This window comes from Triturus cristatus, chromosome 5_2, assembly GCF_964204655.1.
Source record: "Triturus cristatus chromosome 5_2, aTriCri1.1, whole genome shotgun sequence".
Taxonomy (NCBI): Eukaryota; Metazoa; Chordata; class Amphibia; order Caudata; family Salamandridae; genus Triturus; species Triturus cristatus.
The window spans coordinates 139,160,781-139,185,979 of NC_140588.1; the positions used below are offsets into that span (position 1 = coordinate 139,160,781).

A 25,199-nucleotide genomic window follows, 5' to 3' on the forward strand; every position below is an offset into this window, starting at 1 on the left:
ATCTCTTTCCTCCATCTCCTTTCATAATGCTCCAGTGGGACTTGAACCTTGTTCTAACATATCTTATGTGTGCTCCCTTCAAGCCTATTCACAACTGTCCTCTCAGTCTCCTTACTTTAAAAACGGCCTTCCTTGTTGCTATCACCTCTGCTCTCGGGGTGGGTGAGCTTCAGGCTCTGTCTTCCAAGCCCCCTTTCTTCTCTGTGCATCCGGACACAGTGGTGCTTAGGGCGAGGTCCTTGTTCCTTCCTAAAGAAGTTACACCATTTCACATAGGACAAACGATCGCTTTTCCCACCTCCGCACCATTCCAAGGAGGATGAGAAACTCCACTGTCTGGACCCCAAACGTGCGCTGTCCTCTACCTTAATCCGCACAAAAGATTTCCGTGTAGATGATCAACTCTTCGTTGGCTATGTAGGTGCCAAGAAAGGGCGGGCTGTTCAGAAGTGTACCATCTTTCGATGGGTTGTCCTTTGTATTAAAATCTGTTATGCTTTAGCAAAAAAGGAACCTCCAGTGGGGGTGCATGCTCATTCTAGTAGGGCTACGTCCCACTTCTTAACATCTGACAGACGGCCACGTGGACATCCTTGCACACGTTCACTAGACATTACTGCCTGGACAGCCGAGTCGGGAGTGATGGCTATTTTGCCTGTTCGGTCCTCCAGGATTTTCTGGTGTGAACATAGTTCGCAGACCCTCCTCCGAGGTTGGTATTGCTGGGGTATCTATTGTAAGGTAAGGAATCTATAGCTAACAGTCTCTTTCAGATGAACAAGTTACTTACCTTTAGTAACAATGTTTCTGTAAGAGACATATTTTAGTTATAGATTCCTTGCCACCGCCCCGCCCACCGTCCCCGCTCTGCGAACTGACTATTAGGGATAGGGATTCCCTTTCAGGGCCCTATTCATGGCTCGGCGCTTCTGGCATGGAAAATCGTGTCAGAACTGACGTCAGCGCGCAGTGGCGGACTCTCTGTAGGCACTTGAACGTCATCCCAGCGACTACGACTACGACTCCGACGACGGATGTGGAGTTGACCGACGCCACCTACAGATGCACAGTGGAAGAAAATATTCTCTGGATCCAGTCTGATGCCTGGGAGTAATTCTACGGTAAAGAATCTATAACTAACATATGTCTCTTATAGAGACAGCGTTACCGAAGGTAAGTAACTTGTTCTTCGCTACATTTCTGTAGCATAAAAGCACAAAAATACAATACATAAAAGAACTAATCATAAAAGACAAACATTTAACACAAGTCCAAGACAAAAGAATTTTTACTGCTCTTATCTTTAACACACATTAAGTATAAATAAATTGCCATTCTCGCATTAAAATTGCATGTTTCCGAAGTTTAAGAACCTGCCAAATAAGAGGCCATGGCATGGCATATCAGAGGGCTGTGTAATTTTTGTAAAAACCATTGGCTGGTCTACACTTCCTAAATTTAAAAACATTAAATAGGGAGAGTAAACATTTTCTTCTAGGAAGTGTGCAAAAGGACATGATGTGCAAATTAGATTGAGCGAAAACCCCATCACAAGGGCACAGACCTGCTAAGGTATATCAGTTTGCTGGGTAACCTACCATGAGTGGTAGGAGATTAAGGCAAAATCTGTTCAGCACATAGTGGTGTTGTATATTTTGAATTGAAGATAAATAGAAAGGGAGGCCCACTTAGCTATTCACAAGATCCTTTCACTCAATCCTCTGTTGCCAGGCATTAGTGTAGATTGTTTTGGTGGTGTCATTTGATCACCTATCTTCTATCGTCGATTCCCTCCAGCTCGCCACCCACTACCCCGTCTACTGGTTTCTTGTTTTTTTTTTTTAAGGATATCTCCCACCTAACCTAGCTATTTGTGTTTATAGATTCTGACCCCAAATCAGGTCCAGGACAGTTTCACCAGTTGGCGATGTGTTTTGAACACTGCCTCACAACCACATTTCTATTCCCCACAGGCTCTGCATTCAATCTTTGTGCGAGACACCCCTGCCACATCAATATTTATTGCTCGCCTAGTTACTGCAGTCTTTGGGTCACCTCCTCTGGTTTTACCCAAGAGTTGGTTTTCCAGACATCTTTAACAAGGTCATTGTTTGTTTGTATGAACTTGTGTGGGGACCTTCTAAGCCTCTCCAGCTGCTCTATCGGCTGGGGCCCCCTTTCTCCTGTCTGTACATGTTTTTGGCCTCTCAGTTCCATGGCCAACGCCCTGTTTTTTACAGCCTTAACACTCCTCTGTTTTGATGCTTTTGTAGGGGCATGTGCAAGTGCGGCACCGTGACAATAATGGTATCTTTGGGGCCTCCCAACTCGCTATCCACTCTTCAAATCTCTTCTCTTTTCTCCGCACACTTCTAATAAAAGATGGCAAAGGCCTGCTATCCACAGAGCCAGCGGTTGCCCTTCCTTGTGCTGACTTAATCCTGGGGTGTGACAGCTCATCGTTTCTTTCTCCCTCAGACCTGGGGTTGGAGGTGGGGGGTGAGTTAACAGTGGTGTCCACCTGAAGCTTGTTGCTGGCGACAGGACTTACCTCATGGCCCCATCTGCAGATTTTGTTGCTGCTCATCAGTGACCCTAGTTGAGAAGTTGACCAGTCCTTGTGGCCAGCCCTCCTCCACCACTGTGTGCAACCTGCATGCCACCTTGCCTCCAATCTGCCGGCTGTGCTCTGGGACCCCAGTGTGTCCCATACTATGGTGAAGTTTTAAATCCTGACCGATATGCAGCCTCCATGATCAGTGAGCCATCGCCTGGTCTACTGGATGCCACATGTGACATCCCCTGCGCTCTTGACAGATTCATGAGTGGATGCTAGACCTCTCTGGCTCCCAGATGGTTGCTTCACTTCATCGCAACATGGATATGGAGGAGTTGGATCACTTGGCCACAGCCGTCTTTGTAACACCAGAAGTTCATCAATATTTAGGTATGCGAGATTGAACCCAGCTTCTCTTTTGTGTCCACTTTTGTGAGAGTGGTTTACCCAGGATTTTCAAGGACCATGTAACCTTCTTATTAGGGCCTTTAGTCTCTCACAACAGCATCCTATGAGTTTGTGTAGGCTTCATCAGTGTACAAAGGCTAGGCTGCAACAGAGCTGGAGAGCTACCGCTTCGGTTTTTGTTGTGTAGGGTACTAATTGCTGCTCAGTCTCACACTGGAAAAGAAACAAATTGTTTAGCACCTTCATGCCATGCCCATGTGTTCAGCCTATTGTACCCTCTGTTTATGGCACATCAAAAGACCACCTAGACAGATAAACATGTAATAGCGACCCATTTTGAGGTAAACCTTGGGGCCTTTTCGGGGTATTGCTCTTTCTTAGTATTGTATATGTAAATATTTATCTAACAGAATCTAGTGAATAAGCCCAAAGTAACTTTGTAACAGAACCGGTCATTAATTCTGTTCTGAATAATTATTTTAATCATTGACCTCCGTTGTTGAGTCTCAATTAACATTTAATAGCACAAACCAGAAACTAAAATAGCTTGCTACAGACATTTGGCTCTTCAATTAAAACAAAAAACAATAACAGCCCTACTTCTCAATACATGTATTCGTATTTTTGTGGAATTGCATAAGTCCACCATCTGCCTCAATTCCCTGAGCAGGTCTCTAGAAAATCGCCTCCTATGACTGTAAGATTTTCTGCAATTGCTGTTAAATTGTTTCCACTTGTCCTATGGAGGGGTGCCAAAATTCACAGACATGACACCTTCTGATGATCTTCCAAGCTCTCAATCATGGCCTGTTTCCTGTCGCACTTTACTAGAACCCCGAAAATTATTTTCTGGCGATGTGATTTTAGTAGTGATGGTTTCTACTGTTGTCACACTAGTCATCGTTCTATCATGGCTGTTCCACCAGTGAAAAATTAGTTGCCAGAGATTCTAGTTTTTTTGCCAACAATGTCATCGTAATCTCCACGCATCCAATCTTACTGTTGAGTTTTTCAAAGGAATACATCGGAGCCTTTTCGCTCTCTTTTGAGTCCTACTACTGCAGTCAGCCTTGGGGACACTTACGTTTTCATGTATATTTAATCAACATTGAGTCTCATGGCCTCTGGTTTAGATGTCTTCATTTTATAACCTGATACTTGTTTGAACTGGTCTAGCTCCCTTAATGACCATGTGAATGAGTGATTGGATTAGACTAGACAGGAAGACCAACACGTAGTACACCTGCATAGAGGTAAGTTTCTTACAGGTGTCAAGCAAACTTACGTCTGCGCTCACCAGTGGGCTACCTCCCTTGTCAATGCCATGGTCCCCCAACTCTCTGCCCTATCTTATCCCTGATTTCATCGGCTACCAGATTCTGTTTATCTACTCATTTGATGTTCTGGCCTCCGTGTCTTGGTGAGCATTTGATTGATGCACTATCTCACAAGAGTTGATACCCTAAAAAGGGGGTGGGGGACTTAACTGCACACACGAGCTGCAGGTCTCTACGCAGTACGACCATTGCATTTGCATGCAGTCTATATAGGATTCTAATGTTCCCTCCTACTTCCTGGTCTGAGTTAAAGGGCTTGCAAGTCGCTGCTTGTCCCTCTTGACTTAAATGCGCTCCCTTGGTTTGTATGCTAATATGGGCTTAATTTGCAGTCTGCTAGAATCCTGAGTTATGATTGCACCCTCACTAGATGCCCGTAGTTGCTCTATGGGTCGTCGCTCATGCTTTTAGGTTGCTGACTGGACTCCTCCTTACTGGATTTCTCGAAGCAGGGATGCATGCTGGCTGGCTCTTACCATATTCTCTTGACACTTTGCTTACTTAGGCCCTTTGATTATAGGTCCCACTATGCTACACGGCTGTGCAGTAGCACTGAAGCCCTACTGCCAAGGTGTTCACTAGCCCTGCTGGTTGAGAACTCTGTTCCTGTCTGTGGGGACAATATGGGACGGGGGAGCTTACATAGATCCTGGGACCGGCATCCTTCAGGACGCAGTATCGGAGGATATGTTTTTGTATCCGACTCCCATGAGGCTCTAGAATGCACTCCATTGAGGGTTGATCAGCCTTATCCATGTGAGTCTGTGTTGTAAGGATGGGCACTAGTGAACTATTCAAAAGTGACATTCACATTGAGGGTAACTTATATCATTTATACCCCCATAGAGTAGGGTGCATTAAGTCCTGACGAAACACCAAATTATCTGTCTGGGCATACTTGATTGTGAAATGTATACTGACACAAGGGGACCACCAGATTAATAGTGTTCTATTCATTGGTCCTCTTGACTATTTTTAACCTTGGCATAAACCCCTGTAAATCATGTACACAAGGGTTTCTTAAGTCAATTTTAACTTGCACGGTTTTCAGACTCCCAATCACCTGCAACATCACTAGTGCACTGATCACGATTTTGGCCAGTGATAGGATCTCTGACCAAAAGTGCGCTCCCCTCTTTCAGGGCGTTGTAGAGCCTGCAAGGCATTGTAGCATCCGCCTAGTATAGGAGCTGAACCCTATGATGAAGCATGCCGCGCAGGTGCAGGAGGGTCCCAGTAAGCACCCTGACGCCAGGAGGGTAACTAGTGGACATATGTCAGCCTTTATTTCTAACTACTGGGTATGGGCTTACTTGTGGTACGTCACATATGTTATGGATCGAGGATATGTGACAGACCAATTTTAATCTCTCTATGCCCCTCTGATGAAGGTATTGGTATGACCGGACGAGTAGGGCCAGCACCCCTTCTGCTTCTTACTGATCAATAACCAGCCAGACGCTCACCTTAGCCACATGCCATTGCTGCCCTCATTTCACATAAATAGCAATGTTATTCGGGGGCTCGTCTGGCTTCACTCTTCCCTGTTTGACAAAGAGCTGTCTTCTCGCCGAAGGGGCCTTTAATGGATCAGCTTCTGCTTCAATATCCTGCTGCTCTGCTAGATGCTCAGTTAAGCCGCTCCATGCTGTGGCAGCCATTTTGGGTAGTAAGAGCAGCGCTGTGCTGAAGCTTCTTCGTCACCTCCCTTTTCTGCGTTGCAGATCACCTCCCACTCCACTGCATCTCCACACCCTCAACATACTTTGTCGTCTGGGAGGAAGGCAGATATTTAGTTGAAAGGGCCCAAGCGACTGGTGAGCCCAGACAGGCAAGTCTCGTACGCCTCACTCCATACCTGTCCTGGCCTTGAATCGTAACTTTGGATTTTTGTTTTTATAAGCATATGGGGAGACCAATCAAGATCCTTTTTTGTAAATATATTTATTGGTCTATAGATATATTAATACATATAATTTTGAGTTTAAGTGCAAGTGTTTCGTCGTTAATTTGTATGATATTTTAAACTTATTCCCAATACCACTGCCATCGTATACGTATTAAATGACAATGCTAAAGTGGGAACTTTATATTTAAAACAAAAACAACCTGTGTTCATTTAAGAGTTAGGTGTGCTGCTTTTAAAAGGAAAAAAAATACATTTTTGGGGAAAACATTAAGGGTACCATGCTCCTCCCCCCAAGGCCATCCAACATTATTTCACGAGAGGACGACTTCCAAAATAGACATCTTCCCCTTTGTGAATCCAATACAACCTCTGTAGAGGTGGTAACTTTTCAGTCGTTTTGGGCCGCAGTCAGGGCCGGACTGGAATCCCAAAGCAGCCTTGGCAAATTTAGTCAGAACAGCCCCTGTACAGTGCATAGCGAGTGTAGAGAGCGAGCCTTACTACTACAAAGGAGGGTTGGGGGGAGGGGTAGGTTCTCCTCCCAAGAAAATCTGGGACAACACCTTTACCATTAAATGGGGGAGGTTCTCCTCTGTGGTAAATATTTAAATTACCTGTACTATTTTTTATGCGGTAAAGTCTAGTAAGAATAACTCAGTCAAAATAAGAGGCAGAATCCGTGGTATTAGAGGTTCTGAAAAGGGCTTTATTCCTTACAAAGGAATTATAGTTCGAACTAGGCAATCATATTCCATCACCACGAAGGTTCAGGAAGGGATCAGCAATACATTATTGACAAGTAACAATATTTATATGGAAAGCATTGCATTAGGACAGATGCAGGAGGCGTAACAGCTGATAATACAGATAAGAATACACATACGTAATGAAAATAGGCATATACTAGAAACGTCATTAAAAATGATGTCACAAGTGGGTGGATCCATAAGAGAATCCTGCAGTGTCAGCAGAAATATTTGACAGAGATGCGCGCGCAGCCGCATGACGCGTGATTGACGTACAACTAGAGGGTGAAGGGAACTTGACATTTGGCCCTACATGTGGAGACAGAAGTCTGGGATGTCAGGACAACCTAGTCCTAAATCATATCTAATATCTTGTGTTTAAGGAACTATATTATCTGGAAGGAAGGGTCTTCTCGGACAGATCCTATTCTATACTGACTGTTAGTGCGTGTACAAGCGTCTATGTGTCTACATGTGATGCGAGGGGGCAGGAATCTTCCATAGTAACAGGGGCTATGAATTACTTGCAAAAAGACAGCGAGGCCGAGCCTTTTGCTCGGTAGCTGGAGGGATGTTTACCTAAACTACTAGACAGGAATGCATTGGATGAGGAGCGGAGCAGATAACTTGAAGGCTGAATACAGTTTTTGGCAGGCAACAGGCCGCAGGGAGTAAGACAAAGTTCATGGACACGGATGCAGGTCCAAGCTGGAGTATTTCAGAGGCAGAAACAGAAAAAGGCTTGATGGCAGAATTCAGGGCCTACTCGCCTTAACTACAAAACTAGAAAAGTGAACCACATAAAGTCGGTGGCCTTTCATACTTAGGAATGGAATATTCGACCCATTCATGGCGGATCTGAAAGAGGGCATGTTGACGTTGGACGCACATGTATTTGCGTCTTCATAGCTGGAACTGGAGGGAACATACATGTACTTATAGCATGTACATGGAGCCGTTGGGGTCTAAGATAGGGGACACAATTGACCATAAAAATTCATATTTCCACATTCCCTCCTTGTCCCCTACGGACCCTCATGAAATATCCATCTGCATCAATCCATCAATCTGTTCATATAGCATCATTTGTTCTTCTTTCTTCTTCCGAGATCTTGAATGAAAATTTGAAGGCGGGATACACGATGTGGCACACAGACCACAAATCGCTGGCCCACATTGTAGACACAAGCAGCAACTGAATAGTATGAGAAAGCCAATACCTAGGAAGGATAGGATCCTCCATCCCCAGGCTGACAACACGCTCCAGAACCAACCGGACCAAGTCCAGGTGCCTGGATTCTGGTGTATCTGGCTTACGATCTTATGAAGTCGAGTTATGGCTTTATATACTGACGGCGCGTTTTCTGGTATGAAAACACAGCAACTTGATCCGATGACCCTACAAGCTCCGCCCCTATCGGCCAGAATGACGTCAAGGACAAGACGATTTTGGAGAACAACAATCCGCATCGCAGACTGCTCCTCCGTTAAGTTGCCCAAAGCGGAAGTAGTTTCATTCACTACTGCTTCAAGGGTTCTAGTTAATCTACGTATCAGCTTACTATTGGTGACTGTACCTATGTAGGGAAAGAAACCTTTATTGAAATCTGTGTATTTCTCCCATGCTGTTTCAGTGTAGTCGACAATCGGGAGGTCTCTCTGCTGTCTATTGTGTACTAAATGGGTGTTCCTATGATAATCAGGCGGGGCTAGGAAAACAGGTGGCAGAAGGAATGCAATGTAACAGGTACCATCCCAATCTAGGGGTAGGCGTATGTATGCGGTGTGACCACAGATGAAGTAGGAGTGACGGGAAGCTCTAAATGTAGATTTGCCTTTATCACTGAATTCTATTACAGTGGTACATTTACTATGGCCCATGTGTTTTGAACCATTCTTTCTTACACATAATTCGCCTCTAACTGGAAATACTGACATAGCGGGCAAGATTGGTGTAGCTTCGGATTCAATATTCAGGATCATAAGATTAAGTGTAAAGTTACCTAATCCATATACTTCATTTTCTAGATCAGTTCCTGTTCTTTTGGGAAGTCCCTCCTTGTTAGGGTAGCAGACTTTGAGTAAAACTAGGTTCAGGTTTCCCCATACCCAATTGTCTTGGTAAACTACTGTATTTGAATCTAGGGAATTAATCAAACTAAACCATGCTCCACAGGAGCCATTGTGTGTGAATGGATACGGAAAGAGGGGCAGAACTCCCTTGTATTTCTGATAGGGAGGGAGTCGGCCACATATCCAACAATTTGTAGCATTGCTGGTCTGATGAGAATGATGTAACATACTAATGAATGTGTTGTTGCGCAGCGCAAATCTATAGGACAACTCATGTGGGGGTAATTCGCTAAAAGAGTGTTCGGCAGTAGCATTGGAAGCACGCTTGGAGATAGGGTAATACATGTGTAATAATATACCGGAGATAATAATCAGAAGATTTAGAAAAAACATAATTAACAATGTCACTATGCAGTGACTACGAAGTGATTTACAGTACGCATGTGTCCTGAGCTGTTTCTGTCCATTTTTCTCTCTATTTCGGTCTAGAGGATACATGTCAGAGACAAATTCAACCGATTCACCTTGGAGAGGACTTAAACAATCAAATTGTCTGACTTGCTAGACCTTAGTTTCAGTTTATAGTTTTCACTCTTGGTTTGTTCAACCAGGGGTAGTTTTGAATCAGTCTGTGAGGGAATGCAGGGCTGAGGGTTCACGTCGGACGGTAGTCCATAAAAATTTTTGATGTGGCTCGAGTGCAACCACCCTTTACGTCCCTCAATCTTCACGGCTGTCCTTGTGGTCAACAAGACGAGCCTCGGCGACTGCCACCGAGGCTCCAGCTGGCTCCTCCTGTCAAAATTCCTCACAAACACGAGGTCCCCCGGAACCACGTCGTGGGGCTTCACCTCAGTGTTGTCGGGAAAAGCTGCAGCTACCTGTGAACGACAAGATTGTAGTGCAGACATCAAGGAAGCCAGGTAATCTGTCAGCATATTACAATCAACATCAGTTATTTTACGAGGTATAGGCGTCCCCCACATATTTGGTGGTCTACCGAAGATCACCTCATACGGGGATAGCCCTGTTCGAGAGTGTGCTACCATTCTCATGTAAAAGAGCGCAACTGGTAAAGCTACTATCCAGTCGACACCTTTTTCTCTACATATTTTTGACAGTCTAATTTTCAGAGTTTGATTATGTCGTTCCACGAGACCTGCTGCCTCGGGATGTCGGACACAGTGGAATTTCCATTGGTAGCCTAACAGAAGTGAAACATGTTTCATTAGCTCGGATGAGAACGGTTGGCCATTATCTGAGTACACGATACGGGGCAAACCATACCGTGGGAAGAATTCTCGAACTAACTGTTTGGCAGTAGTCGGGGCAGTGTAATCTGAGACGGGATACGCCTCTGTCCACCGGGAAAGAGCGCATACAACTACGAGGACATATTTGAATCCTCGACAACGTTCCATCTGGATATAATCCATCTGGAGGACTTCAAAAGGGTGATCGGGGGGTTGAAATCCACCCTGGTCTACAGGTACGCCTTTTCCTGGATTGAACTGACAACAAATCATGCAGATACGTACTTTCTGTTTAGCTGCTGCTCGCAAGTGTTTATTGAACCAAATGTATTGAATACTGTCTAGCATAGCTTTCTCTCCTAGGTGCGCTGGACTATGTATTGTGTTAATGATGACCTGAACCATTGAGTCGGGGAGAAACCATATAGATTTTCCCTTCGTCATCCATCCTTGATCCGTTTGGATCCCTCCTAATTCAGTCCATCTCTTTATTTCTTCTGGTGTAGCATGTGTCTGTATGTCAATTACATCAAGGGTGGGATCCTTAACTGTCATGCAGTGTGTTGGTGTCGGAACTATTGTCTTTGTCGTGTCAGTTGGATGAGTCTGATTCTGAGCAGTCTGTTTAGCTGTTCTGTCAGCTAGGTCGTTACCCTGAGAAATAATGTCCGTCACTTTCGTATGGGCTTTGCACTTCATGATAGATATTGAAGTAGGCAGATGTATTGCATCTAACAGAGCTTGAATAAGGGGACCGTGCTGGATGTGGGCACCGTGAGACGTTAAATAACCTCTCTCTCGCCACAGCACGCCGAAGTCATGGACGACTCCGAATGCATAACGTGAATCGGTGTATATGTTGACTTTCTTATTTTTGGCTTGAATACAGGCTTGTGTCAGAGCGATGAGCTCTGCTGCTTGAGCTGACAAGGTATCGATACAATTTGTTTCAATAATTTCAGTGTCTGTTGTGACTGCATAAGCGGCCACTAATTCTCCTGTATTTGTTCTCATGCATGAACCATCTACATACAATGTCAGGTCTGGGTCTGATAATGGAATATCTGTCAAGTCTTGTCTGGGTTTCGTCGTAATAGTAATGACTTCAATACAATCATGTGCCAATGGGTCTGTTCCATTTAATGGCAAAAGTGTGGCAGGATTTAATGTACTACAGCGTCTGATTTCTATGTGTGGCTGTAACAATGTTAATTCGTAACCCGTCAGTCTTGCTATAGTCAAGTGTTGTGTTTGGGTCCGGTTCAGGAGAACCTCTACTGCGTGTGGTACTTGTACTGTCAATTGATGTCCTAACACTATGGCGTCGCTTTGTCTGATTGCTAAAGCTGTTGCTGCGACTGATTTCAGGCACGCAGGAAGAGCCTGAGCTACGGGATCTAATGTACTAGAAAAATAAGCACATGGCTTGTGTGATCCTGCTTGTTCCTGCGTGAGTACTGACAAAGCAGTACCTTCACGTTCTGTAACAAAAAGTGTAAAACGTTTGCTGTAACATGGCGTTGCTAAAACAGGTGCTTGGCATAAAGCTTTCTTTAAGCTTTCAAAAGCTTGTGTGTGTTCCTGAGTCCAAGGGAGGACAGTCGGTGTCGCTGCCTCCTGTGTTGTTAACTGAATGAGTGGTTTAGCTAAAAATGCATATTGGGGGATCCACTGCCTACAGTACGAAGTGAGGCCTATGAAGGCCCGTACCTCCTTTTGTGTCTTGGGTGGTGGCATGTTTACAATTAACTGGATGCGATCAGGTGTGAGCTGTCTCCCCCATTTGGACAGCAAGTGCCCTAGGTACACAACTTGCTGTACACAGAATTGTAGTTTCGAAGGGGACACTTTGTGCCCCTTGTCGGCTAAGAAATGTAAAACCGTCAGTGATGCTTTTTCACATTCAGGTTCGCTTCGTGCGGTGATCAGCAGATCATCGACGTATTGAAGCAGGGCAGTGTTAGCTGGCATGTGAATACTGTCAAGTTCTCTTTTCAGTGCTTGGCTATAGATGCTGGGGCTTTCTGTGAATCCTTGAGGTGCGCGTGTGAATTTAAAACTTCGTCCATTTAAACTGAATCCGAACAAATATTGGCTTTCCGGATCGATTGGGACGCTAAAGAAAGCGTTCTTGAGATCAATTACAGTAAAGAACGTTGCTTCTGAATCTATGGCCGTTAATAATGAAGAGATATCTGGGACCACGGTGTATTGTGGTACAATGCATTTATTTAATTCTCGCAGATCAATAACTAATCGATATACTGGTGGTGCTTTTGGATCGGTTCGTTTAAGAATCGGAATTATCGGGGAATTACATATATTGGAGTCGGTTTCTACAACCACTCCTTGTGCAATGAGCTCGTCAATGATTTGCAGTAAAGCCACAACAGCATCTGGCGGTAATTTGTATTGTCGCATTCGTGGTAGTACCACTCCTGTTTTGAGTGTGACTCGATATGGTGTAATGTGCATACAACCTACATCAGTGGGGCCTTGTGCCCATAAATGTGCAGGTAGATTCTGTAACCGGTGATCCATGTCTCTAGACACGTAGTGACCTTTAAAGTCACGTAAAAATAGTCGTACTCCTTCCGGAGAACAACATATTACAGCTCCTAGAGCCTTCAATGTTTTTATACCTAACAAGTTTTCTGGACATGATTTCGTAAGTAATAGATCTGTAGTCCGTGTTAATGGACCGACTGTAAATGCAAGTAGTTGCGATACTTCGTTAACAGTAGGCTTTCCTGAAAAACCAAGGGAAATATTTTGTGAGCCTGAGAGGGGTACCCCTGGGACTTCGCTGTGACGGATAGTGGTTCTGCTTGCCCCTGTATCGAGTAGAAACTTTCTATCTTTCCCTAATAACTGACTTTGTACATAAGGACCCTCTTGGTCTACTGGAACCTCAATAAGGGGTAAGCAAACTTCCCTCTCTAGGCTATTTCATGTGTAGCGCTGATACTCTGGATAGTCATTTTGTGCATACTGGTACATCTGTTGTGTCGTGTTTTGTGTTGCAGCAATAGGCTGTGGCTGTTGTTGTGGTTCTGGTGCGGTCTGTTGTGGAACTGGCATAGGTTGCGCATGCTGAGGTACTTGTTGTTGGATCTGATCCTGTCTAGGCGGACGTGGTCTCTCTTTCGTTATACCCGTAGAGATATTATGTTTCAGAACTGCGCAATCGTGTATATAATGACCTGGCTGTTTACAATAGTTGCATGTCCCTCTAACAGGACCTACTGAATCATTGGACTGTGTCATACCCTTTTTATGACCGTCAACTGGAACTGACTGAGCAACAAGCATTTTCATTTTTGTGTCTTTCATACGTCTTTGTTCATGTTCTTGTTCTTCTCTGATTCTATTGTGATGATATTGTAACATTTGTAACATCTGTGACGGTGTGTTACCTTGCCACGTACTCTCGAATTTTAATACTCTACTCTTAACTTGTGGCAGGGAATTTTCAACTAATTTTGTCACAAACAGATGTGGATACGATTCACTACTTGCTTTTATGCCACTATTAATACCAAAACATTTTTCAAATCGGGAATAGAAATCACTAGTGTCTTCATCTTGTTTTTGTTTACAGGCTGAGATTGCACCCCAATCTTCCTTTTTCGTAGTTAATAAACGTGGTAGTACCTGCACTAATAATCCTGGTAATGCTGTAGTTCTTTCCCCAAGCCCTGAACCTGCAGCTCGGGCCTTTTCTTCGTTTTCTAATACTGTCCAATCTATCTTTTGGTCTCCCACCTCCCATTCCTTTTCTTTGAGTTTCTCGTAAATACCGGCGGGTAATAGGACTTTTAATATTTTCATAAGGTCCGGGTAAGTATACTCTCCCAAGAGTAACATGTCTTTTATCTCACGGTGGAAACCTGCTGGGTCTTTGTCATGGCTAGGTACTACTTTCTTCATCTCTAATAATTCAATTTTAGTTATGGGCGCGTACACAAACACGCGTTTAAAAATATTGTCCTCACCTCTGACTGGGTGCACTTCGCGTAAGGGATTCTGTCTGTCTATGTGATACGTTTTTCTTTCCAACTTGGGGGGAACTGAAACATGCTCTGGGCATACGAAGACAATGTACTGGTGTCGATATTCTAGAATTTCCTTAATTAAATCAGTACCTGAACCTCTCCATTTATTCGTGAGTAATTCTATCAGTATATCAGGCAGGGGACCGGGATCGGAGTGTTGGCTTCTATATAATATAACGAGATGTTGTATCATGTATATACCAGCTAAACGCTGTTCGTCTGGGGTAAGATTCAAAAACGTGTGTGCCAATGCATCATCACTGTATTTTTCAGAACTGTCAGCCCATTGTACTGCTGACCTGGCTAATTCTTGTTCATCCATAGAATCGAGCATATGATACCCCCTTCGGTCTCGGAGTAATTTATCAGCAGCCTGGAATAAGTGTTCAGGGGACTTCATATTTAACATAGGGGCTTGAAAATGTCTGTTACATTCTGGACGTATCGGGCGTATCGGGTCATTAAAGTATCTGGTATTGTTACAAGGTCTTCCCCTACCTACATAAGCTATCGTTTCTAATTGTCCTGTGGGCATTTCTGATTCTTCCTCCTCCTCTCCCTCTGATTCAGTTTTGTCTGCCTCTAATCTGGCTTTATGTATTCGTTCTACTTCTTTGCGGATCTTTCGGCACATAACTACTATGCATGTCTGTTTATCATGCTTTCCCTCGGATATATTCTGACCCCATCGGGTAAGTACTTGCATTTCATCCTGGTCTACCTCGGACCTATCTCTGTCTCTGATCAAGCAGTTTATGAAGAAACGTAACAGTTGTCTCTGTATATCCGCTTTCTGGTATTCCATGGCTTCGTCAATACTTTCAGGGCCTTGCCCTGTTTGGACAAAGCGATATATATTGTCTAAATGTTTAATCATTCCTGGTAGCGTTGTTAAATATATTGAGGCTCGTCGTATACGTAGTGATGATAGCACCATTCTGTCATTTTTACCGGGCACTGGATCATATCTACAATCTACAAGATGTTCCTTAAACATGTCGGATGTTGCTATTTGGGGTGTACGTTGGTTTGCTAAATCTCTAAGAGACGATTTGCTTCTTGATGGTGGTGTGGCAAAAATTGCTGTCGCACCTTCTGAGGTGCTAGGCATAAAAGGATTTGTGGGGTGTAAGGTAGAGACTGTGGATGCAGGAAAAGCGGTGGAAACAGATGGACCTGTTGGATTGTGCGGAGGAGTTTGTTGTTGCGGAGGTGGGGGGCAGATGATCTCGGTGTTGAGCTCCAACGACGGGTGGCGTGTGTGGTGGATCATTAACATATTCGGGAGCTACGTCGTCTAAATAGGAGGAAAGGAAAATATCTTTTGCGGTCTTAGGATGTGCTTCAGTCGGGAGTAATGGGGGTGGCAAATCTTTCGGTATTTCCGGGGTGGCCTTAGGTAAACCTTCGGCCAAAAGAGGATACATACCATTCATAAGAGTGTTTCGTTGTCTGTCTACTTGTTCTGTTTTTACTCGGATACCTTCCTTAACTAATACGTTTTCTCGGGCTCTATTTGAGTTCTCCCTACTTTTCTCTTCCAGTCTGAGCGCTTTCTCTGTACGCCTATGCGATTCTTTACGCCATAACTCAATAGCATCTTTCTGTGACTGTCTGGCTTTCTTTTTCCATAATTCTTCTTCTACTCTCATGATGCAATCTGCATCCCATGTCCCAGCTGCGGGCCACCTCTGACTTTCTGCTAGATCCTTGGTGTAGTCCACCCATAAGTCAAGATATAATACGGCATCTAGGCCATGTTTATGATACATAAAATACCCTGGAGTGTCCCTAGGTGGAATGGGAACAGCTTCTTCGAGTACTCCTTTTCTAGTTTTGATCTGTCTTAATTTTGAAAAGAACGGCATCTTTAAACTTTGTTACTTGGTTCTTATTTGAACTGGACTTGAACACAATTAATACGATAGACACAATATTGAACACTCATTCATACCACAATTTTTGGACCCAGTAAAACATTTAACATTTAATTTTTAACAAACAATGATAATTTAGAAGAAAACTAGTTACTGACATAATACTAATACTAGATAATACTGAATTATATACATGAACATACTGGATATACTGCTAAACAGTACAGATACACTGCTAAAACAGTGCAGACCGGATCTGTGTACCCAAACCCGTCAGGACCGGCACAAATTAATGTGCACGTCTAACTGCCTCCCCAGCAACGGTACTCACCGGGTAGCACGGAACGGAAGGCCTCGGAACTGAACTGAACTGGACCGGACTGGACTCGACTCGGAACTTCGGAACCTGGTGGGCCTCTGTATACCTCGGATCTTGCTCTCTCAGCTAGGCTCTGGTCGGGATACTTCGCACTTCTCACCGCCTCGTCTGGGTGTTGATCGCAGCCTCAGTCACCCCCGCTTGGTCGGAGGGAGATACAGGAAATCCTGCGGGTACGCGTTGTTGTCCGTCCGGCTGTGGCAGGAGACCGGGCCTGCAACGCACCTCCGGCGCGTGAGATGAGAAAGTGTCCCTGTTCGGGCGCCAATTTATGTGGTAAATATTTAAATTACCTGTACTATTTTTTATGCGGTAAAGTCTAGTAAGAATAACTCAGTCAAAATAAGAGGCAGAATCCGTGGTATTAGAGGTTCTGAAAAGGGCTTTATTCCTTACAAAGGAATTATAGTTCGAACTAGGCAATCATATTCCATCACCACGAAGGTTCAGGAAGGGATCAGCAATACATTATTGACAAGTAACAATATTTATATGGAAAGCATTGCATTAGGACAGATGCAGGAGGCGTAACAGCTGATAATACAGATAAGAATACACATACGTAATGAAAATAGGCGTATACTAGAAACGTCATTAAAAATGATGTCACAAGTGGGTGGATCCATAAGAGAATCCTGCAGTGTCAGCAGAAATATTTGACAGAGATGCGCGCGCAGCCGCGTGACGCGTGATTGACGTACAACTAGAGGGTGAAGGGAACTTGACATTTGGCCCTACATGTGGAGACAGAAGTCTGGGATGTCAGGACAACCTAGTCCTAAATCATATCTAATATCTTGTGTTTAAGGAACTATATTATCTGGAAGGAAGGGTCTTCTCGGACAGATCCTATTCTATACTGACTGTTAGTGCGTGTACAAGCGTCTATGTGTCTACATGTGATGCGAGGGGGCAGGAATCTTCCATAGTAACAGGGGCTATGAATTGCATGCAAAAAGACAGCGAGGCCGAGCCTTTTGCTCGGTAGCTGGAGGGATGTTTACCTAAACTACTAGACAGGAATGCATTGGATGAGGAGCGGAGCAGATAACTTGAAGGCTGAATACAGTTTTTGGCAGGCAACAGGCCGCAGGGAGTAAGACAAAGTTCATGGACACGGATGCAGGTCCAAGCTGGAGTATTTCAGAGGCAGAAACAGAAAAAGGCTTGATGGCAGAATTCAGGGCCTACTCGCCTTAACTACAAAACTAGAAAAGTGAACCACATAAAGTCGGTGGCCTTTCATACTTAGGAATGGAATATTCGACCCATTCATGGCGGATCTGAAAGAGGGCATGTTGACGTTGGACGCACATGTATTTGCGTCTTCATAGCTGGAACTGGAGGGAACATACATGTACTTATAGCATGTACATGGAGCCGTTGGGGTCTAAGATAGGGGACACAATTGACCATAAAAATTCATATTTCCACACCTCCCAAGAAAATTTGGGACAACACCTTTGCCATTATATGTTCAATTGTATTAGCTTTTAAAACATAGTGAATGATGACCTTACTGTGCACAAGGATACATCAATCTTTGTTGGGGCTCTTTATTGATTCCCTCACTATTACCCTCCAACAGTGTCTCTCATCTGTCCATAGACCCTCGCTCACATGTATTTCATTTGTTTTATAACACCTCTCATACCATTGTAGAGTGTCTGTGCCCTTTACGTTGCACACACATACAGATACAATGAATAATTCATGTATAAATCAATGTATAGAACATGTTACATAAGGCACAGGGGGCTACAAAGTGTAGAATTCACAAGCCAGCCATACTCGTAGGCACTTTTTAAGAGTGCTTGGTCTGGAGAAGCTCAAACTCAGGATTCAGAATATAACAATGGTAGACTTTAATAATAAGAATTTATTTCTGCCCAAACCTTTTTTTAGCAAAATCAGGAGAATGAAAGAATGGGGAAAAACACATTGCTACCCTGTTTCCATGCTGTTTGAATGCAGTTTTTTTTTTATAGCAGTTTATAGCTCATTGTGCTAGATTACGATTGTAATTTATGAACTGCACAGTAACAAAAGAATCTCTGACAAAAGCAGTAACCCACTTGGCTGTACACATAAAATATTGTTCTTTGATATGCATGGTACATGTTCCTTCCCGCAGGCATATTAATACTCTGCGCTATCTTCGATGAGTTGAAACTGCCACTAGATAAAACTCCCATCTCTGTCCAGCAGGTACATTAATCACCAGAGTTAACTTGAAACTTTTATTGTTGCCAGAAAACTGCTTAATATACAAGGAGCTTTTCAGTGCTTTTAAAACTGCTAGGGCCTTTGATTGTTGATAAAAAGTTATTTTTGCGACTTTAAACTGTGATTTTGCAAATCGCAGGCTTTATATTGCAGAATACCTTTGTACTTATGGTTTCACCCCGATGCCGAGTTCCAGGGGCAGTGGAGCTCTTTGCCACCACCTTACTGTGTGGCTAACTCTGCCCTTCCCCTTTATCTGCAGTATAGTAAACCTATATATTTCGTTCAGTTACTATATTTAAACAAATACTTTATTACAAATATCTAATGTTTAAATTTTTTCTGGCAATCTCCATTTTAGAAATTAGATGATAAATTAGGATTGCTGTATTGTTGTTTAATGTTTTTATAGAACTCTTAACTTTTTCATTGAATTTTGTTTTCTGTTCAGAATTACAGGTGACGGTTGATAAACGAATTGTGGAATATTACTTGAAGAAGGAACAAAACCAGATCCTCTCGGGCAAAAAACAAAGTAAAGCAAAATGATACAAAATAAACTCCCTTCAGACTTAAAGACTCTGTTCATATGTCATTCCATTATTGAGTGTGCATTCCGTTAGTTTGGCCATTGATGCACTGTCCTTATCAAACATCGGCGAAATTCCCAAACCTAAGATGGCCTCCTCCATGAAATATCGGGAGTGTTTGAGTCTATTGCTTAAGACGCAGGTCTTGTTCGGAACTGCCTTCCTGGTGAGAATGGCACTTGTCTTTTATGGAATTTACCAGGACAGGACCATGCTGGTGAAATATACAGATATTGATTACCATGTTTTTACGGACGCAGCCAGATTCATCACTAAGGTACTTTCTTTTATCAAAAATGTCTTTGCATGTTGTTTATATGGAAAGTTGATAGTATTACGATGGGCGGAGGAAGATGGGGTGCCTTTGTGGTGGAAGGCTGATCTCCTAACACTATCAGTATTCTCTTAATCTAAGTCTGTTCTCAGAAACTCCACAGTGAATCCATTCTTAACGTTCGCTTTCTGCACTCTTTAGTAGTACTGAAGGGGCATAGATGCTTGCATGGCCACTTCTGGGATATGGATTGTGCCAGTACAGTATGTGCACTAGCGTATTTCCAAAGGGGCATTTCATCATTTACATCAGGGTGTGGCCCCATGCCCCTTGGCCTTTCACTCATGGCATATTACAAAAGCGGACTCAGAGGCCGCCAAGAAATGCTGTGTGACTGTGCCCCAAATAGAGGTGTCATGCAGTCATCTTTATACTTCAGCACCAATAATTGCCTCTATGATGTTCTTTAGAAATCATTCACTGTTTGAGTGTTTTAGAGTGTGAACAGCCATCAAATATGATGCTAATAAAATCCTAATCTCCAAAAATCTAGTGAACAAGGAGGAAAGTTGACTGGTAAAATGATGATAAATATTAAATTAATCTCTTCTAAAAAGTAGTAGTCTTAAGTTTGGGAAAGGGTGTCACAATTTAGCCAGTCTGCTTTAGCAGGCTCTACCGGCCATTAATGGCCTTTAATGGCCTGTAAAGTCCGCTATGGAGGGCTCTAAGGCTATTGGAACATTCCACTCCTAGAGGGCAGAATGTTCTAATTTGTAAAAACAAAGGCCTCACGGAGCCTGAATGGATTGACAAAAATCCAACAGCAATAGCTATGAACACAGACTGGAATGTTGGAGCTCCGGACCTCTACCGGCCATTAGAAGCCCAGAGCACTCCATTGTTTTCAGTGGAGATCCCAAAATTCCAGTGTTCTAATTTCAACTTCGACCTCGATCCCTTGGATTATTTAAAGCAATATCCATGAAGAAACATTACAAACTCCTATAAATTATAGTTCCTGTTGGCGTGCCACTATAGACATTGAGGTTCTCCCCAGCATGCTCGTTCAGTGCAAACTAGACCCCGCTCTGTGATCAGGTCTTGAATCAAATGAAAAATGATCTCCCAGATTTTTGGACTTACCCAATCATTGTTCATTAAACAGCTGTCTTCCATGACATCTCATAGTTCTATTCCACACTTGATTTAACTTTGCTCTGCTTGAGTTGTAAGCCAATAACAACAAACTGGAAGTAATCTGCCAAATTTGTGGTTTGTTGAACTGGTTTACTATGGGGATTGTGGTCTATTATATGGTGTGGGTTGTGTGACCTCATTGTGTAATATACTTACAAAACTATCTTGGGTCCAGTCAGGCTTTTTTTGTAAAAATTTGCTCAACCCTGGGTAGCTGTGACTTCAAGCAGCGACCTTAACTAAAGGAACTAGCGTAAAGCATTTAGAAGCGCCAAACAGAATAAGAAAGTCGCACAACATGAAAGAAATCCAACACCAATATATAAAAAAGAATATATTTTTAAGAACTTTTAGGCGCCATGACTAGCAAAATCCACTAAAGGATTCAGGAGATATAGATATTTAAAGACAACATAAATCTCAGCTTTTTATGTCCAGAGCGCAATGAAGCATTGATAATCGTAAAGTTTGGAAACTTTCAAAAAGTTTGGAAGAGTTGTATTTGGCTATTTCGACTCGGACTGGGTGAGCAATTCCAACAGGGAGAAGGTCATGGAGACTATTAAGGAGTATTTGAACAGTTATCTCGCCACCAAAGCAGTCTCAAGTCCAGTTCCACACTTTACAACAAAACCGCCATATACTTCAATGTAGTGGTCCTGATGCTGAGGATACAGGATGCTGAAAGATGCTCTGGATGCTGTGCAGTCTGTAGGGGTCTAATTGCCATTATTCCTTGGTCCACAGGCACAGTGGGGCGACTTTGGCATCAGGGGTTGGTGTACGTCAGAGTCCTCTATGGGCCAGTAGAAGTCCAGCATCGGCTGCACTACCGATCTCCGGTCACAGCGGATCCAGCGGATGAGGGCTACTGTCCATGTTTGGCATCCAATCCACACTCTCTGGGGACTCTTCCGGGTCCAGCAGACATGGGTGCAACTTTTGAGCCTTGAGGGGAGGGCTGCACGTCGGCAGTCAGTGGTGATTCCTTGCGGGTGGCTACTGACTAGCAATGACAGGCGACTTATATGGCCATGGTGCTGGAACAGTGAGTCAGCCATCTGACCCTTTGAGTTCACCTTTTCAATCTGGGGCTCTTGGGTGACATTTCCAAGAGCCAGGCACCACAAGCAGTGACCTCTCCTAACTATCCCAAGTAGCAGCAGGTGTACTGCAGCAGTTGGTGAAGCCTCTCTTTCCAGGACCAGAGGTCAGCACGGCAATCCTCCGTCGGTCCTTCCTCCCGTGTATATCTGATCTGAGGTATAGGGTGTCAGTGGTGCAAATGCCCTGTGGGGTTGATGTAGTCACTAGCCAATGGGCTGCCAGGATCCCTGCCCACCTTGTGACATCTAGCAATGGCGGAGTGAACTATTCTGCCCATTCTTAAGATCTCTGAACCCTTAATTGGTCGATAAGAGCCTGGCACCGCACCCTAGAGGTGTGGCTACCTGTGGGCTACATGCCAATGGAAAAACCTGTGTAACTCGTTTCCCCTTTCTCTCCCAGCTGCCAGCCCATCTCCCTAAACAAAGGGGCAGCTCTTCTCAAGTGTGGTCACCATTTGCCCACCAAAGGCGACTTCTCCTTTAAAGATTGCCTTTTGGGCCAATACTCTCTGGATTCCTGCAAGGGGGAGGTAACACTTCCCCTGTGGAAGACTTCAATTATTCCTAAGCCTGGAACTCATTCACACTACTCCCCAGGAGGGCAGTAGAGTGCCTGTGGTAGCCAGCAACTGTGAAAGACCCCTGTATAAACTGGGCAACAGAGTGGCAACTTTCTAAAAGTAGATTTTCTTTATAAGTGACATTAAATTCGACTTGGGCATCAAGTCTGATTTAATGGGAGGAGCCTAGCGCGCATCCAAGATGGTCGCGTGAGCACAGGGCTCCCCGGACCCTCGCTGCTCCTCGGATTTTATCCTGAATCTATCCTGATTCGGTTGATGGAATCTGGGAGACGAATGCTGGCTGAACACTAAACTCCTTTCGGAAATCAAATCGGACCTGGCAATCCGGAGTTATGGTGGTTTGAACTTTTGAGGCCCACCCTACGGCTGTGCCCGATGCGAGGGTGATCTGTGGAGCCGGGGCGTAGATGAACAACAACGGCAGCGGAGCGGTGCCAGTGGCCGTCACATCACTTTCGGTTTCACTTTTGGTCTTTGAGGGGCTGGACTGTGGACTTGCTTGGTGCGACTGGGCTTCCATTTTGCCTTCGCTTGATGCCGGTGGCTTCGTCTGCTGCCAGTGTGCTCATTGACGGTGGTCCCTTCGCTCCGCCATATTGCGGCCTGTGGTGCGACACGCGTCTGCCTGGCCTGTGCCACCTCGACGCTTCCTCGGTTGTCCCCTTCGGCGATCGAGGTTCTCATGGGAGGCAAGGGAGACCCCGAGAGGCGTAAGACCAAGACATCCCTACGTGGGGGACCGGTCCAGACGAACAACATGGACCGCTACACTCAGGGTAAAGGACCCCCCGGGACAGCCAATGTCCCCCCGGAGGACACCAGTGGTGGCCCGTCCGTTTCTCCGGATCTGTCCCTGCAGGACATCATGGGCGCCATTAAGGGCATCAGAGAGACCATCGCTACACAGTACGAGGCCTTGGCCCGTAAAATCGACACGGTGGCCATTGACATTACCCTAATCCGGGCGGATCTCTCTAAGACCAACGAGAGGGTTCAATCGCTGGATGTGCGGACGTCCTCCCTTGGTACGGACGTGTCGGACCTGCAGGCCTCTCTCGGCGATCTCAAGTCGGCCAATGATCTGATGGCCCGGCGGCTGGAAGAATTCGAGGGACGGGCCCGCCGCAATAACATCCGCGTCATAGGCGTTCCGGAGACCTCCGATAACCGCCCGGTTGATCTCCTGGTCGAGGAGCTCATCCTCGAACATCTTGCTCCCGCTGGCCTGAGTAAGTTTTTCGCTGTGGAGCGGGCCCATCGAGTCCCAGGTGGCCGGCCGCGACCGGGTGCCCCCCCGAGGCCTATCGTTGCGAGACTTTTCCATTACAGAGACCGAGACGCGATTCTGCAGGCCTCACGGGTTCATGGCCCGGTCCGACATGCGAACTCGTCCATTAACTTTTTCCCGGACTTCACCCAACTTGTCCAGAAACAGCGGATGGGCTTCCAGGGGGTGAAGCGGCGGCTCCGGGACCTCGGTCTCAAGTACTCTATGCTTTATCCTGCAAGGCTCCGAGTGGAACATGAAGATCGGACTACCTTTTTTGACTCTCCTGTGACTGTGAGTGACTGGCTGGATTCGCTGCCAGACCGGGGTGACCGGACTGGGCCCTCTGCCGGTACCGAGGGTGGTGGGTCTCCTTTGGAGTGACTTATGGTCCCGGACTCTGCCAGGTTGTACTGTTCGGCTGGGTTCTACTTCTTTTGTGCATTTTGTTTCACTATGTTGTGTGTGGGGAGCGGGCGGGGACGGGTCCCTTCCCTCCTCCGGGGTCTTTTCGTAGAATGGGGTTTGTAGGGCGACAGGCACACTGCAAGTTGGGGTGGTTTTTTGGACCGCAGGGGTGCAGGGTGGGGGGTGTTGGAGTTGGGGGGGGGGTTGGTGGGTGGGTGGGGTTGTTTGCATTTGTGTTTTTTGCTTTCAAGGCGAAGTATTGGCTATGGTTCATCCTTGGGTGTTGAGCTCTTTGCTAGGGGGCCCTTGATCTACTGGATGGGATGGGGGGGGACGGGTTGAGATTGATGTCTTGGAACGTCAATGGATTGGGGGACCGTATCAAACGGGGTGTTGTGCTGCAATATCTGCGTCGTCTGACTCCTGATGTGGTGTTCTTACAGGAGACGCATCTGGTTGGCAATGTTTGTCGGGCTATGAACAGGGGGGGATATCGACTTGTGGCCCACTCTGGTTTCACCACTGGTTCGAGAGGGGTGGGCATTCTCTTGCGAGCTTCACTTCCGTTGGAGATCACCAGGGTGGTCCCAGACGATAGAGGGCGCTATGTGGCTCTGACTGGGAGGTGGGAGGGGCAGTCCCTTTCCTTGATCTCGGTCTATGTTCCCCCGGGCCTCCAGAACTCCACCTTCTCAGACTTGGGTCGTATGTTGCTTGGGCTTCCTGACAGTCTTTTGCTTATGGGTGGGGACTTTAATTCGGTTGTCTCGGGTGACCTGGACCGTCATCCGCCCAGGGCCCTCCCTGCTGCCCAGGCGTGGCTGGGCGGGCTCCTGGAGACCTTCGGTCTGGTGGACTGTTGGAGGTTAATGCATCCGACACAGTGTCAGTACACCTTTCACTCTGGGGCCCATGGGAGTCTCTCCAGACTGGACTATTTCCTTATG

General features: G+C 45.2%; 1 protein-coding gene across 2 annotated transcripts in view; it reads left to right on the top strand.

Annotated features, from left to right (window-relative positions):
* The window catches only part of PIGM (phosphatidylinositol glycan anchor biosynthesis class M), a 173,083-nt gene that overhangs the window by 102,773 nt on the left and 45,111 nt on the right, over positions 1-25,199 (top strand). For both annotated transcript variants that reach the window (XM_085606909.1, XM_085606911.1), the window contains one exon: positions 19,272-19,687. In XM_085606909.1, coding sequence (XP_085463035.1) covers positions 19,499-19,687 — 189 coding nt within the window. In that variant the 5' untranslated portion in view covers positions 19,272-19,498. The remainder of the gene's footprint in view (positions 1-19,271; positions 19,688-25,199) is intronic.